The sequence below is a fragment of the Ambystoma mexicanum genome, chromosome 9 (genome assembly GCF_040938575.1).
Source record: "Ambystoma mexicanum isolate Mex_15411 chromosome 9, UKY_AmexF1_1, whole genome shotgun sequence".
NCBI classification, from domain to species: domain Eukaryota; kingdom Metazoa; phylum Chordata; class Amphibia; order Caudata; family Ambystomatidae; genus Ambystoma; species Ambystoma mexicanum.
In genome coordinates this window covers 984,825-1,001,747 of record NC_090931.1, presented here as the reverse complement: position 1 = coordinate 1,001,747, position 16,923 = coordinate 984,825, and the positions used below count along the sequence as shown (strand labels likewise).

General features: G+C 50.8%; 1 protein-coding gene across 1 annotated transcript in view; it reads left to right on the top strand.

Annotated features, from left to right (window-relative positions):
• Positions 1 to 16,923, top strand: part of LOC138487597 (transient receptor potential cation channel subfamily V member 6-like) — a 629,667-nt gene that overhangs the window by 471,400 nt on the left and 141,344 nt on the right. Inside the window, exons 9-10 of the mRNA XM_069614064.1 lie at positions 15,756 to 15,842; positions 15,922 to 15,998. Coding sequence (XP_069470165.1) covers positions 15,756 to 15,842; positions 15,922 to 15,998 — 164 coding nt within the window. The remainder of the gene's footprint in view (positions 1 to 15,755; positions 15,843 to 15,921; positions 15,999 to 16,923) is intronic.

The window sequence follows — 16,923 nt, the reverse complement described above, 5'->3', positions numbered from 1 at the left end:
GTGTGCTAGCATCATCAATGCACGCCTTGTGTGTGCTAGCAGCATCAATGCATGCCTCGTGTGCACTAGCAGCATCCATGCATGCCTCATGTGTGCTAGCAGCATGCGTGCATGCCTCATGTGTGCTAGCAGCATCCATGCACGCCTCGTGTGTACTAGCAGCATCCATGCACGCCTCGTGTGTACTAGCAGCATCCATGCAAGCCTCGTGTGCACTAGCAGCATCCATGCAAGCCTCGTGTGCACTAACAGCATCAATGCATGCCTTGTGTGCACTAGCAGCATCCATGCATGCCTCATGTGTGCTAGCAGCATGCGTGCATGCCTCATGTGTGCTAGCAGCATCCATGCACGCCTCGCGTGTACTAGCAGCATCCATGCACGCCTCGTGTGTGCTAGCAGAATCCATGCAGCATCCATGCACACCTTGTGCATACTAACTGCATCCATGCGTGCCTCGTGTGCACTAGCAGCATCCATGCACACCTTGTGTGTGCTAGCAGCATCCATGCATGCCTCGTGTGTGCTAGCAGCATCCATGCACACCTCGTGTGTGCTAGCAGCATCCATGAATGCCTTGTGTGTACTAGCAGCATCCATGCACATCTGGTGTGTACTAGCAGCAACCATGCAGCATCCATGCACGCCTCGTGTGTGCTAGTAGCAACCATGCACACCTTGTCTGTACTAGCAGCATCCATACATGCCTTGTGCGCACTAGCATCATCCATGCACATCTTGTGTGTACGCCGTGTGTGTACTATCAGAATCCATGCAGCATCCATGCACGCCTCATTTGTGCTAACAGCATCCTTGCATGCCTGATGTGTGCTAGCAGCATCCATGCACACCTCGTGTTTACTAGCAGCATCCATAAACACTGTGTGTGTACTAGCAGCATCCACGCACGCCTTGTGCATACTAGTAGCATCCAAGCATGCTTTGTGCGTACTAGCAGCATCCACGCATGCCTCGTGTGTACTAGCGGCATACACGCACGCCTCGTGTGTCTTAGCCGCATCAATGCAGCATCCATGCACACATTGTGTGTACTAACAGCATCCATGCAGCATCCATGAACGCCTTGTGTGTACTAGCAGCATCCATGCACGCCTCGTGTGTACTAGCAGAATCCATGCAGCATCCATGCACACCTCGTGCATACTAACTGCATCCATGCATGCCTCGTGTGCACTAGCAGCATCCATGCACACCTTGTGTGCGCTAGCAGCACCCATGCATGCCTCGTGTGTACTAGTAGCATCTATGCAGCATCCATGCATGCCTTGTGTGTACTAGCAACATCCATGCAGTATCCATGCACACCCTGTGTGTACTAACACCATCCATGCACGCCTCATGCATACTAGCAGCATCCATGCACACCTTGTGCGAACTAGCAGCATCCATGCACACCTCGTGAGTGCTAGCAGCATCCATGAACGCCTTGTGTGTACTAGCAGCATCCATGCACATCTGGTGTGTACTAGCAGCATCCATGCAGCATCCATGCATGTCTCGTGTGTGCTAGTAGCAACCATGCACACCTTGTGTGTACTAGCAGCAGCCATACATGCCTTGTGCATACTAGCAGCATCCATGCACATCTTGTGTGTACTAGCAGCATCCATTCACGCATTATGCGTACTAGTAGCATCCATGCATGCCTCATGTGTATTAGCAGTATACATACATGCCGTGTGTGTACTAGCAGAATACATGCAGCATCCATGCATGCCTCGTTTGTGCTAGCAGCATCCATGCATGTCTGCTGTGTGTTAGCAGCATCCATGCACACCTTGTGTTTGCTAGCAGCATCCATAAACACCTTTTGCATACTAGCAGCATCCACGCACGCCTCGTGCATACTAGTAGCATCCAAGTATGTCTTGTGCATACTAGCAGCATCCACGCATGCCTCGTGTGTACTAGTGGCATACACGCATGCCTCATGTGTATTAGCCGCATTCATGCAGCATCCATGCACACATTGTGTGTACTAGCAGCATCCATGCAGCATCCATGCATGCCTTGTGTGTGCTAGCAGCATCCATGCACGCCTCGTGTATACTAGCAGCATCCATACACGCCTCGTGTGTACTAGCAGAATCCATGCAGCACCCATGCACACCTCATGCATACTAACTGCATCCATGCATGCCTTGTGTGCACTAGCAGCATCCATGCACACCTCGTGTGTGCTAGCAGCACCCATACATGCCTCATGTGTACTAGTATCATCTATGCAGCATCCATGCACGCCTCGTGTGTACTAGCAACATCCATGCAGCATCCATGCACACCCTGTGTGTACTAACAGCATCCATGCACGCCTTGTATGTACTAGCAGCATCCATGCACATCTCATGCGTACTAGCAGCATCCATGCACACCTCGTTCATACTAGCAGCATCCATACATGCCTCCTGTGTACTTGCAGCATCCATGCATGCCTTGTGTGTACTAGCAGCATCCATGAACGCTTCATGTGTACTAGCAACATCCAAGCACTCCGCATGTGTACTAGCAGCATCTCTGCAGCATACATGCATGCCTCTTGTGTGCTAGCAGCAGCCATACATGCCTCTTGTGTACTAGCAGCATCCATACATGCCTTGTGCATACTAGCAGCATCCATGCACACTTTGTGTGTACTAGCATCATCCATGCAGCATCCATGCATGCATCATGTGTACTATCAGCATCCATGCATGCCTCGTGGATACTAGCAACATCCATGCAGCATCCATGCACACCTTGTGTGTACTACCAGCATCCATGCATACCTCGTGTGTACTAGCAGCATCCATGCAGCATCCATGCATGCCTTGCGTGTACTAGCAGCATCCATGCATGCCTCGTGCATACTAGCAGCATCCATGCAGCATCCATGCATGCCTCATGTGTGCTAGCTGCATCCATGCACACATTGTGTCTACTAGCAGCATCCATGTATGCCTCGTGTGTACTAGCAGCATCCATGCACATCTCATGCGTACTAGCACCATCCATGCACACCTTGTGCATACTGGACAGTATCCAAGCATGCCTCAAGTGTACTAACAGCATCCACGCACGCCGCGTGTGTACAAGCAGCATCCTTAAACACCATGTGCGTACTAGCAGCATCCATGCACGCCTCATGTTTACTAGCAGCATCCATGCACACATTGTGTCTACTAGCAGCATCCATGCATGCCTCGTGTGGACTAGCAGCATCCATGCACATCTCATGCATACTAGCAGCATCCATGCACACCTTGTGCATACTGGACAGTATCCAAGCATGCCTCAAGTGTACTAGCGGCATCCTTAAACACCATGTGCGTACCAGCAGCATCCATGTATGCCTCATGCATAATGGCAGCATCCACGCATGCCTTGTGAATACTAGCAGCATCCACGCATGCCTTGTGTGTACTAGCAGAATCCACGCAGCATCCATACACACCTCATGCGCACTAGCTGCATCCATGCATGCCTCGTGCATACTAGCCGCATCCATGCGGCCCTTGTGCATACAAGCAGCATCCATGCAGCATCCATGCATGCATCCTGTGTGCTAGCAGCATCCATGCATGCCTCGTGTGTACTAGCAGCATCCATGCAGCATCCATGCACACCTCGTGTGTACTAGCAGCATCCATATACATCTTGTATACTAGCAGCACCATGCATGCATTCTGTGTACTAGCAGCATCCATGCATGCCTTATGAGTACTAGCACCATCCACGTGTGCCTCGTGTGTACTAGCAGCATCCACGCATGCCTTGTGTGTATTAGCAGCATCCATGCAGCATCCATGCACGCCTTGTGTGTACAAGCAGTACCCATGCATGCCTCGTGTGTACTTGCAGCAGCCATGCACGCCTTGTGTGTACTAGCAGCATCATTGCACACCTCATGTGTGCTAGCAGCATACATGCACACCTCGTGTGTACTAGCATCATCCATACACGCCTCGTGCATACTAGCAGCATCCACTCATGCCCTGTCAAACTAGCATCATCCACGCACACCTCGTTTGTACTAGCAGCATCCACGCATGCCTTGTGTGTACTAGCAGCATCCATGCACGCCTCGTGTGTACTAGCAGCATCCATGCACGCCTCGTGTGTACTAGCAGCATCCATGCACGCCTCATGTGTACTAGCAGCATCCATGCAAGCCTCGTGTGCACTAGCAGCATCCATGCAAGCCTCGTGTGCACTAACAGCATCAATGCATGCCTTGTGTGCACTAGCAGCATCCATGCATGCCTCATGTGTGCTAGCAGCATGCGTGCATGCCTCATGTGTGCTAGCAGCATCCATGCACGCCTCATGTGTACTAGCAGCATCCATGCACGCCTCGTGTGTGCTAGCAGCATCCATGCACGCCTCGTGTGTACTAGCAGCATCCATGCACGCCTCGTGTGTGCTAGCAGCATCCATGCACGCCTCGTGTGTACTAGCAGCATACATGCAAGCCTCGTGTGTGCTAGCATCATCAATGCACGCCTCGTGTGTGCTAGCAGCATCAATGCATGCCTCGTGTGCACTAGCAGCATCCATGCATGCCTCATGTGTGCTAGCAGCATGTGTGCATGCCTCATGTGTGCTAGCAGCATCCATGCACGCCTCGTGTGTACTAGCAGCATCCATGCACGCCTCGTGTGTGCTAGCAGCATCCATGCACGCCTCGTGTGTACTAGCAACATCCATGCACGCCTCGTGTGTACTAGCAGCATCCATGCACGCCTCGTGTGTACTAGCAGCATACATGCAAGCCTCGTGTGTGCTTGCATCATCAATGCACGCCTCGTGTGTGCTAGCAGCATCAATGCATGCCTCGTGTGCACTAGCAGCATCCATGCATGCCTCATGTGTGCTAGCAGCATGCGTGCATGCCTCATGTGTGCTAGCAGCATCCATGCACGCCTCGTGTGTACTAGCAGCATCCATGCACGCCTCGTGTGTGCTAGCATCATCCATGCACGCCTCGTGTGTACTAGCAGCATCCATGCACGCCTCATGTGTGCTAGCAGCATCCATGCACGCCTCGTGTGTACTAGCAGCATCCATGCACGCCTCGTGTGTGCTAGCAGCATCCATGCACGCCTCGTGTGTACTAGCAGCATCCATGCACGCCTCGTGTGTGCTAGCAGCATCCATGCACGCCTCGTGTGTGCTAGCAGCATACATGCACGCCTCGTGTGTACTAGCAGCATACATGCACGCCTCGTGTGCACTAGCATCATCAATGCACGCCTCGTGTGTGCTAGCAGCATCAATGCATGCCTCGTGTGCACTAGCAGCATCCATGCATGCCTCGTGTGCACTAGCAGCATCCATGCATGCCTCATGTGTGCTAGCAGCATGCGTGCATGCCTCATGTGTGCTAGCAGCATCCATGCCCGCCTCGTGTGTACTAGCAGCATCCATGCATGCCTCGTGTGTGCTAGCAGCATCCATGCACGCCTCGTGTGTACTAGCAGCATCCATGCACGCCTTGTGTGTGCTAGCAGCATCCATGCACGCCTCGTGTGTACTAGCAGCATACATGCAAGCCTCGTGTGTGCTAGCATCATCAATGCACGCCTCGTGTGTGCTAGCAGCATCAATGCATGCCTCGTGTGTGCTAGCAGCATCAATGCATGCCTCGTGTGCACTAGCAGCATCCATGCATGCCTCGTGTGCACTAGCAGCATCCATGCATGCCTCATGTGTGCTAGCAGCATGCGTGCATGCCTCATGTGTGCTAGCAGCATCCATGCCCGCCTCGTGTGTACTAGCAGCATCCATGCACGCCTCGTGTGTGCTAGCAGCATCCATGCACGCCTCGTGTGTACTAGCAGCATCCATGCACGTTTGTGTGTGCTAGCAGCATCCATGCACGCCTCGTGTGTACTAGCAGCATACATGCAAGCCTCGTGTGTGCTAGCATCATCAATGCACGCCTCGTGTGTGCTAGCAGCATCAATGCATGCCTCGTGTGCACTAGCAGCATCCATGCATGCCTCATGTGTGCTAGCAGCATGCGTGCATGCCTCATGTGTGCTAGCAGCATCCATACATGCCTTGTGCATACTAGCAGCATCCATGCACACTTTGTGTGTACTAGCATCATCCATGCAGCATCCATGCATGCATCATGTGTACTATCAGCATCCATGCATGCCTCGTGGATACTAGCAACATCCATGCAGCATCCATGCACACCTTGTGTGTACTACCAGCATCCATGCATACCTCGTGTGTACTAGCAGCATCCATGCAGCATCCATGCATGCCTTGCGTGTACTAGCAGCATCCATGCATGCCTCGTGCATACTAGCAGCATCCATGCAGCATCCATGCATACCTCGTGGATACTAGCAACATCCATGCATGCCTCGTGCATACTAGCAGCATCCATGCAGCATCCATGCATGCCTCATGTGTGCTAGCTGCATCCATGCACACATTGTGTCTACTAGCAGCATCCATGCATGCCTCGTGTGGACTAGCATCATCCATGCACATCTCATGCATACTAGCAGCATCCATGCACACCTTGTGCATACTGGACAGTATCCAAGCATTCCTCAAGTGTACTAGCGGCATCCTTAAACACCATGTGCGTACCAGCAGCATCCATGTATGCCTCATGCATAATGGCAGCATCCACGCATGCCTTGTGAATACTAGCAGCATCCACGCATGCCTTGTGTGTACTAGCAGAATCCACGCAGCATCCATACACACCTCATGCGCACTAGCTGCATCCATGCATGCCTCGTGCATACTAGCCGCATCCATGCGGCCCTTGTGCATACAAGCAGCATCCATGCAGCATCCATGCATGCATCCTGTGTGCTAGCAGCATCCATGCATGCCTCGTGTGTACTAGCAGCATCCATGCAGCATCCATGCACACCTCGTGTGTACTAGCAGCATCCATATACATCTTGTATACTAGCAGCACCATGCATGCATTCTGTGTACTAGCAGCATCCATGCATGCCTTATGAGTACTAGCACCATCCACGCGTGCCTCGTGTGTACTAGCAGCATCCACGCATGCCTCGTGTGTATTAGCAGCATCCATGCAGCATCCATGCACACCTTGTGTGTACAAGCAGTACCCATGCATGCCTTGTGTGTACTTGCAGCAGCCATGCACGCCTTGTGTGTACTAGCAGCATCATTGCACACCTCATGTGTGCTAGCAGCATACATGCACACCTCGTGTGTACTAGAATCATCCATACACGCCTCGTGCATACTAGCAGCATCCACTCATGCCCTGTCAAACTAGCATCATCCACGCACACCTCGTTTGTACTAGCAGCATCCACGCATGCCTTGTGTGTACTAGCAGCATCCATGCACGCCTCGTGTGTACTAGCAGCATCCATGCACGCCTCGTGTGTACTAGCAGCATCCATGCACGCCTCATGTGTACTAGCAGCATCCATGCAAGCCTCGTGTGCACTAGCAGCATCCATGCAAGCCTCGTGTGCACTAACAGCATCAATGCATGCCTTGTGTGCACTAGCAGCATCCATGCATGCCTCATGTGTGCTAGCAGCATGCGTGCATGCCTCATGTGTGCTAGCAGCATCCATGCACGCCTCATGTGTACTAGCAGCATCCATGCATGCCTCGTGTGTGCTAGCAGCATCCATGCACGCCTCGTGTGTGCTAGCAGCATCCATGCACGCCTCGTGTGTGCTAGCAGCATACATGCACGCCTCGTGTGTACTAGCAGCATACATGCAAGCCTCGTGTGTGCTAGCATCATCAATGCACGCCTCGTGTGTGCTAGCAGCATCAATGCATGCCTCGTGTGCACTAGCAGCATCCATGCATGCCTCGTGTGCACTAGCAGCATCCATGCATGCCTCATGTGTGCTAGCAGCATGCGTGCATGCCTCATGTGTGCTAGCAGCATCCATGCCCGCCTCGTGTGTACTAGCAGCATCCATGCATGCCTCGTGTGTGCTAGCAGCATCCATGTACGCCTCGTGTGTACTAGCAGCATCCATGCACGCCTCGTGTGTGCTAGCAGCATCCATGCACGCCTCGTGTGTACTAGCAGCATACATGCAAGCCTCGTGTGTGCTAGCATCATCAATGCACGCCTTGTGTGTGCTAGCAGCATCAATGCATGCCTCGTGTGCACTAGCAGCATCCATGCATGCCTCATGTGTGCTAGCAGCATGCGTGCATGCCTCATGTGTGCTAGCAGCATCCATGCACGCCTCGTGTGTACTAGCAGCATCCATGCACGCCTCGTGTGTACTAGCAGCATCCATGCAAGCCTCGTGTGCACTAGCAGCATCCATGCAAGCCTTGTGTGCACTAACAGCATCAATGCATGCCTTGTGTGCACTAGCAGCATCCATGCATGCCTCATGTGTGCTAGCAGCATGCGTGCATGCCTCATGTGTGCTAGCAGCATCCATGCACGCCTCGCGTGTACTAGCAGCATCCATGCACGCCTCGTGTGTGCTAGCAGCATCCATGCAAGCCTCGTGTGCACTAGCAGCATCCATGCAAGCCTCGTGTGCGCTAACAGCATCAATGCATGCCTCGTGTGCACTAGCAGCATCCATGCATGCCTCATGTGTGCTAGCAGCATGCGTGCATGCCTCATGTGTGCTAGCAGCATCCATGCACGCCTCGTGTGTACTAGCAGCATCCATGCACGCCTCGTGTGTGCTAGCAGCATCCATGCACGCCTCGTGTGTACTAGCAGCATCCATGCACGCCTCGTGTGCACTAGCATCATCAATGCACGCCTCGTGTGTGCTAGCAGCATCAATGCATGCCTCGTGTGCACTAGCAGCATCCATGCATGCCTCGTGTGCACTAGCAGCATCCATGCATGCCTCATGTGTGCTAGCAGCATGCGTGCATGCCTCATGTGTGCTAGCAGCATCCATGCCCGCCTCGTGTGTACTAGCAGCATCCATGCACGCCTCGTGTGTGCTAGCAGCATCCATGCACGCCTCGTGTGTACTAGCAGCATCCATGCACGCCTCGTGTGTGCTAGCAGCATCCATGCACGCCTCGTGTGTACTAGCAGCATACATGCAAGCCTCGTGTGTGCTAGCATCATCAATGCACGCCTCGTGTGTGCTAGCAGCATCAATGCATGCCTCGTGTGCACTAGCAGCATCCATGCATGCCTCATGTGTGCTAGCAGCATGCGTGCATGCCTCATGTGTGCTAGCAGCATCCATGCACGCCTCGTGTGTACTAGCAGCATCCATGCACGCCTCGTGTGTACTAGCAGCATCCATGCAAGCCTCGTGTGCACTAGCAGCATCCATGCAAGCCTCGTGTGCACTAACAGCATCAATGCATGCCTTGTGTGCACTAGCAGCATCCATGCATGCCTCATGTGTGCTAGCAGCATGCGTGCATGCCTCATGTGTGCTAGCAGCATCCATGCACGCCTCGTGTGTACTAGCAGCATCCATGCACGCCTCGTGTGTGCTAGCAGCATCCATGCAAGCCTCGTGTGCACTAGCAGCATCCATGCAAGCCTCGTGTGCGCTAACAGCATCAATGCATGCCTCGTGTGCACTAGCAGCATCCATGCATGCCTCATGTGTGCTAGCACCATCCATGCACGCCTTGTGTGTACTAGCAGCATCCATGCACGCCTCGTGTGTGCTAGCAGCATCCATGCACGCCTCGTGTGTACTAGCAGCATCCATGCACGCCTCGTGTGCGCTAGCATCATCAATGCACGCCTCGTGTGTACTAGCAGCATCCATGCACGCCTCGTGTGTGCTAGCAGCATCCATGCCCGCCTCGTGTGTACTAGCAGCATACATGCAAGCCTCTTGTGTGCTAGCATCATCAATGCACGCCTCGTGTGTACTAGCAGCATCCATGCACGCCTCGTGTGTGCTCAGGGCTCTGACTTCCTTCTGTGTTTTTGGGACAGACATGCCAGAAATGTGTTTTATTCGTTCAGGTGTCAATCTTCTCCCCTCCTTTGACAGGAGGTAGCCTAAATAGGCAACCTCCTGGCAACAATATTGAAATTTCTTAAGTGAAGCTTTGTGTCCATGTTCAGCTAAATGAACAAGCAACAATATAGTGCCTTCTTTACAAGCTTTCTCAGAGTCTGCAGCTAGGAGCAAATCGTCTACATATTGAAGCAGCGTGCAAGTAGGTGGCAGTTCAAGGGTGTCGAGCTGCTCTTTTAAGGCTCTACTATAGATACTAGGACTTTCAGTATACCCTTGAGGTGCCCTTGTAAATGTAAATGAGCGTCCCCCCAAGGTGAACGCAAACAAATACCTGCTTTCCTTGTGTATCGGAATACTAAAGAAGGCGTTTTTCAAATCTATGACACTGAAGTGCGTAGCCGTAGCAGGGATCATTGTTAAGATTGTTGTTACATCCGGCACGATTGGAAATTGTGGGGCCACTACCCGGTTAATAGCACGAAGATCTATTATAAACCGGTACGGAATTGCATTGTCGCCTTTCTTATATACCGGTAAGATCGGACTATTACATAAGCTACCTGTAATCTCTTCGATCACTCCACGATGTACAAAATCGGAGACAATGCATTTCAGAGCGCGCTCGCCCTCAACTGAAATTTTATATTGCGGAATGCGCGGTAGTTTAACCCCATGTTTCAAGACTATCTTAACGGGCTCAACGTGCAATATTCCGACATCATTGTCGTCTATTGCCCACAAACATTCCGGGACAATACCGAACTCGGGAGGTAGAGGTCGGGTCAAGTACTGGGAGTTAAAAGGTTGCTGTGGTGAAACTGTCAATCTTATTCCGTCAGGGGTACAATGGATCACTGCATTCAGTTTCTTCAACAAATTCAACCCCAGCAAGTTTTCTCCACAGTTTGAAGTAAGAAGAAAAGGGCACTGGTCTGTAAAAGGGCCCAAAGAAACGGATACCGGCGCAGAGACCGGACAAACAGTTGGTATACCAGAGAACCCTATAGAAACGTTTGTTTGCCCTGACAGGGGAATGTTTGGAACCCGAGAATGGTCAATGGAGCACTTCTGCGCTCCAGTGTCGATCAAGAACTGATGTTTCCTATTCCCCACCAATAATTCAACATAGGGGCCCTTCTGAATAACGGGAATAGGTAAAGGTTCCAAACGCTGCTTCGGGCAATCCTAGTAAGGCAGAACTTCATCAAAGGGAAGTTCCTCAGAAAGATAGACGGCGGAAGGGTGATCAAATATATTTCTCGAGTCCATACTCGAAGTCTGATTTTCCTGTGAAAAAGGTTGCTGGGGATCTCGTAGAAGCTGACCCCTATCAGGACCCCCTGCTCCAGGGCGGCCCCGTGGTCGCCTACCCATACCTCCGAATGTGCCTCCTGACCTCTGACGGAGGGCAGGGCACTGTGCTCGCCAGTGACCTTCCTGGCGGCAATAAGCACACTGATTAATATTTATAGAATTTAGAGGAGTATTTCCTCTTGGAATGTACTGACCTCTAGTTTGTGTCGTACCTCCTCTGGGGTGCCTGACAATTTGCTGCAACAATACCTTAGTCTTTAGGTCACCCCTTCTTTTTTCGATTTTCTCTTTTTCGTTATTAACCCGATTCTCATAATACTGAGCCATATGCAAAACCTCTGACTGAGATTTTGCCTGCCAAGCGCTCTCTGAGGACATAATTTGTGACTGGATGTCGGGCAACAATCCACGCACAAATTTGTCCACAAACAACCTCTTTCCCGACTCTGTACCCAAATCCTGTCCACTGAAGTCGGAGAACACCTGTTCAAACCTAATAAAGAATTCAGTGGTACCTTCAGTTTTTCCTTGGACACAGGCCGTAAGCTTGTCCCAAATAATCCTTTTTTCTGGAATTATAGTTTTCAATTTGGCAACTATTCTATCAGGTAAAGTGAGTATTACCTGTGGTGGTTTCTCACCAGCTGGTCGTTCCCCATCTATTCTAGTTAGATTTACCCATGTATCCCCTAACCCCGGCACATCATCTACTGTCCGTACCTGCTTCCATACATCAACAGGTAAAAGCACTGGGAACAATAAATCCATGTCACTTAAGGTGAACACGGAAGACTGCAAAACGGATTCTATTTCTTTATAAAACCCTGTCGGGTTCTTCCTAATATCAGGGACTGATTGTCTGATCGTGTTCACTTCCTGTCGAGAGAACGGGACGTGAACAAACTGTGATACGTAGTGCGCTGGGATATCCACCGCGGGAGCACCAGTCGCCGCGTTGGCGGGGATTTCTACTTTTGGGACAAGGGTCGGAGGGACCTCTCTCATAGGCAACTGAGATATAGGGACCTCCGACCGCTTACTGAGCAATAAGGCCAAATCAAGCGCTAAAGCAGCTGTGGAAGTGTCAGGCGAAAAAGCTCTTTTACAAATACCTAATAACTCTGTGGGGCAACCAACCTTCTTTCTTATACATTCTTCCTGCAAGTGCTGTACCATCACTTGAATTACCTTCCTTTGCATTTCTACCGTATATTGACTATATGTATCGTATACCTCATCCGGCGGTATTGATGAATCCGAGATCCATCGAACCGCATCTCTAGTACAGATCCGTACTTCCTCGGGTGCTGATCTTCGGCACGAAAGGAACCGTTTCTGCATATATATCCTATCGTCCTCATCATCCTCATTTTGTAATCTTTCAAAATCCTGTCTAAACTCAAACAATCTATCAACATGTCCATATACTTTCTGTTCGGTATCCCTTGAGAGTGCCAAAGCGCTCAGATCTCTCACCCCTTGTGGGAGATCCGAAGTCTGCAATCTACCCCACATTACACCTTAATGAATCCCCAGTCCTTCAATAAAAACGTTTTTCTCGGGAAAATCGTGCAAATTAGACAATGTTGAAAATACCTCAGTTTGATCACCTTTTTCCATGCAATGTTTAGCCCAAGCAAATAGTTCCTGTTTCCTGCCCGCAGGAACAGTACTACGAGTCACAATTTACGACCCTGCACCAGGATCTGATTTAATAAACACAGGACTCCCCGAAATCGAAAGTGTAGGTGAACCTAACATGGGTGCAGGGGAAAGAGGTAATGTAACAGACGAAATAGACGGAGGAGCGACAACTAAGGAACTAGGGGTAGTAGGCTGTGCAAGAGGAGTAGGAATAACGATAGGAGCAATAGCAGGAATGGGAAGAGCGCCCACAACAGGAGCATACGGAGGTGGCGCTGAAGAATCAGGCCTCCGTTCGTTTAATATTTTCTCAATAAACTCCTCGGAAACATGGAAATCTTTAGAAGGGTACATTTTCTGGACTCCGAGCGAAAAAGCTCTGTCCATTTTCTGGGTTTCATCTAATCGTTTTTCCTTGTCATATAACAATGCCTTTTCGGCATTCGTTTTATGACGTCGTGCATGTTTATCCCTACTTTTACGCTGCTGTAATGCTTCCTTTTTCCAATTTTGTAACACATCAAAGGCTGCTGGCCTAGCCTTCTTTTTAAGCAAGATCGACTCTAAGTATTCAATACGGGGGATCTCAAAACTACCATTGATTGGCCACTGAAATTCGGAGGCATTTCTGGTCTGTCTGTGCCAAATGTCATTAAATACAATACTACCAATGCCATACTTACAGTACATAGTACACGCCGGCGACCCCTCCTGTGGTGCCGGACGGCTAAATTCCAAAGATTGTCGATCGCTGCGGAATAGAGCCCTAAAACAGCTAGACAATTTCCCAGGCATTTCTCAAAGAATTGGTGTTACCTGGTCCAATAATTGTGTCTGCAGATACAATACGCCAAATTCAAATTGTCAGGGTTAAATTAAGAGCCGGGTCACGACTACACCTGACCAAACCTAAGGAGGACCGTACGGTTTTCAAAGGACTTCAACTAACAAATTTTACCTGCGTTCAGTGGTTTCGGCAAATCTGCCCGCCTCGGATTTGGACCCTCGTCAAGATGCCGTGTCAGACCGCACGACTATCGCCCAAGGATCGGATCGTGCAGCGCTGCCGAGGTATCGCGTCTCGATCGGTCGGGCCCGCAGAATCACACCGTCCGATCCCGATTCGATAGTCTGCGTCAACCTTCAATGATCCGGCATCAATCTTGAGGGTCCCTATTCGGGCGCCAACTGTGGAAACAGAGAAATTGACATGAGGCCGGGAAGCCCAAATGGAAACACACCAACACAGGTTACAAAGGACCATATAAAGCGCTTTATTTCAAAGTTACAAAGTTACCAAGTTATCAAAGTCAATTGACATGCGAATAGCTATTCGGCCCTCTGACTAACACACGAACCTTCAACGTTAGGTTCGCACTGAAAGTGGGAGAGACCGATCATCGGGATGCTTGGGTTTTTATACAGTTTGTACCACATTGGCCAGCCCTCTTGCGAGTTAACCATTCTTGGAACCATGGCTAGGGTTCGTAGCCAGGTCAAACACACAATTTACATACATTAGATCAGTTCCGCTGATACAGTTACATATTTACACAAAGGTTGAACAGAGGACAGGGTCTTAGTTCATGACCCTAACACGTAGCCTGCGGACATATTATTCATTCACGTGTGCGGAGGTCACCATGGCCGAAGTCTTACTCGCAATGTCATTCGGCCTCCATTTTGTGATTCGGGGTGACTTCCACACTGCAAGAATACCTAAAATGGCGGCTAGATCCAAAATGGCAGCTTACACAATACATTAAGGTCAAGACCTTGCCGCGGAACCTATGTACATAGTGTTCTTTAGACAGCTTGGCGTAGGCCAACATACATTTAAACAATGCGATTGGGGTCACAATATTATATCGATTTCCACAATGCAAGCCTCGTGTGTGCTAGCATCATCAATGCACGCCTCGTGTGTGCTAGCAGCATCAATGCATGCCTCGTGTGCACTAGCAGCATCCATGCATGCCTCGTGTGCTAGCAGCATCCATGCACGCCTCGTGTGTACTAGCAGCATGCGTGCATGCCTCATGTGTGCTAGCAGCATCCATGAACGCCTCGTGTGTACTAGCAGCATCCATGCACGCCTCGTGTGTACTAGCAGCATCCATGCACGCCTCATGTGTGCTAGCAGCATCCATGCACGCCTTGTGTGTACTAGCAGCATCCATGCACGCCTCGTGTGTACTAGCAGCATCCATGCACGCCTCATGTGTGCTAGCAGCATCCATGCACGCCTTGTGTGTACTAGCAGCATCCATGCACGCCTCGTGTGTACTAGCAGCATCCATGCATGCCTCGTGTGTACTAGCAGCATCCATGCACGCCTCTTGTGTACTAGCAGCATCCATGCACGCCTCGTGTGTACTAGCAGCATCCATGCATGCCTCGTGTGCACTAGCAGCATCAATGCATGCCTCGTGTGCACTAGCAGCATCCATGCATGCCTCGTGTGCACTAGCAGCATCCATGCATGCCTCGTGTGCACTAGCAGCATACATGCATCCATGCACGGACACAGGCCAGGAACGCCGTAGGACAATGATCCAGGCCATTTCAGGACAGTCTCATTAGCCAAGAAGCTGTATGTGAAAGTGAGTCATACGGCGGTGGTGTCCTGGGGTAGAGGGTGTGGCCTCCTGCATGGCCCTGTGTGTGCATCCGTGGGAGCAGAAGGGACACAGAAAGGGAAGCTTCAATGGAATGGGAAAGGGCGGAATATGGGTGAAGGAGAGAGCCCACGTGTGTACATAGATCGTATCATTGCGAGGAGAGCTCTTTATTCAGGGGAATGTGTCTTCTAGGTGTGTAACCCTGCTCCCTTTCCCCCCCTGCCAGGAAGCCTACACCACGCCTGGAGACCACGCGCGCTTAGTCGGAGAGCTGATCAGCGTGTTTGGGGCGGTTGCAATATTGCTCCTGGAGGTAAAGCAGACGCATGTTTGGGGTGATTTGCTGCATGTCATTGTTCACATGACTGTTAGTAACCATGCACTGCTCTTAGATTCCAGACGTGCTGCGAGTCGGAGTTGCCAGATACTTCGGACACACTGTGCTGGGGGGGCCGTTCCACATCATCATGTAAGAGCACGCCTTTTACCCTCCCCTTTGCTTTGCTTGTTTGTAGCGGTAGCACCCCCAGATTGCCGACCTCAGTGGTTATCCCCTCCGCCCCCCCCACCCAGACCAGCATGGGTGGGAGGGCCACTGGAGTGCCGCCCTAGAGCGGTTCAGCCCTTCGAGTCTCCCAGCATCCCTTGGGCGTTTACTCCCATGAAATCCCCTCCTCCCATCCCTGGCAATCCACATAATAATGACCATGCATTGTGTGTTCCTTCACAAGAGTGTGTCTGTGTCTGTGTAGGTACAACACTACCGCCATGGAATCCAGTTAACATTCCCAGTAGCTATTATCCACCAACAAGAAAGGTTTGAACCCAAAAGCACAACATGTTCATGTTTTGGGGACATTCCCTTATCGAGTAGCGAGGGCGGTTCTTTCTCCCCTGGCCCTTTTAGATAAGCAGCGAACCTCCAGGGTTAGTGTGACCTCCACATTGGGAGAGTTATTTCTTATCAAGGAACAGTTAGTCGGCTTAGTATTCCCTATTGTAAAAAGAAAAACACTTTTGTTGTGCTTTTGGGTTCAGCCACCCGTGTGTGGTAAAATATAATACTTAGGTTCCAGGCAAGATAGAAGTATGTTGAAGTATGCCATGTACACATCTCAAATGGGAGGTTGGTACATGCAGAGGTCAGCTCATTACAAGGTAAACGTATACCATGCATACCATCACAAAAGAGAGGTTGGAACACGCAGAGGTCAGTTAAGTACAAGTTAGAAGTATACCACGCACACTATCACCAATGGGTGGTTGGTACATGCAGAGGTCAGTTCAGTACAAGGTAAACGTATACCATGCATACCATCACAAAAGAGAGGTTGGAACACGCAGAGGTCAGTTCAGTACAAGGTAGAAGTATACAACAACACCATCACACATGG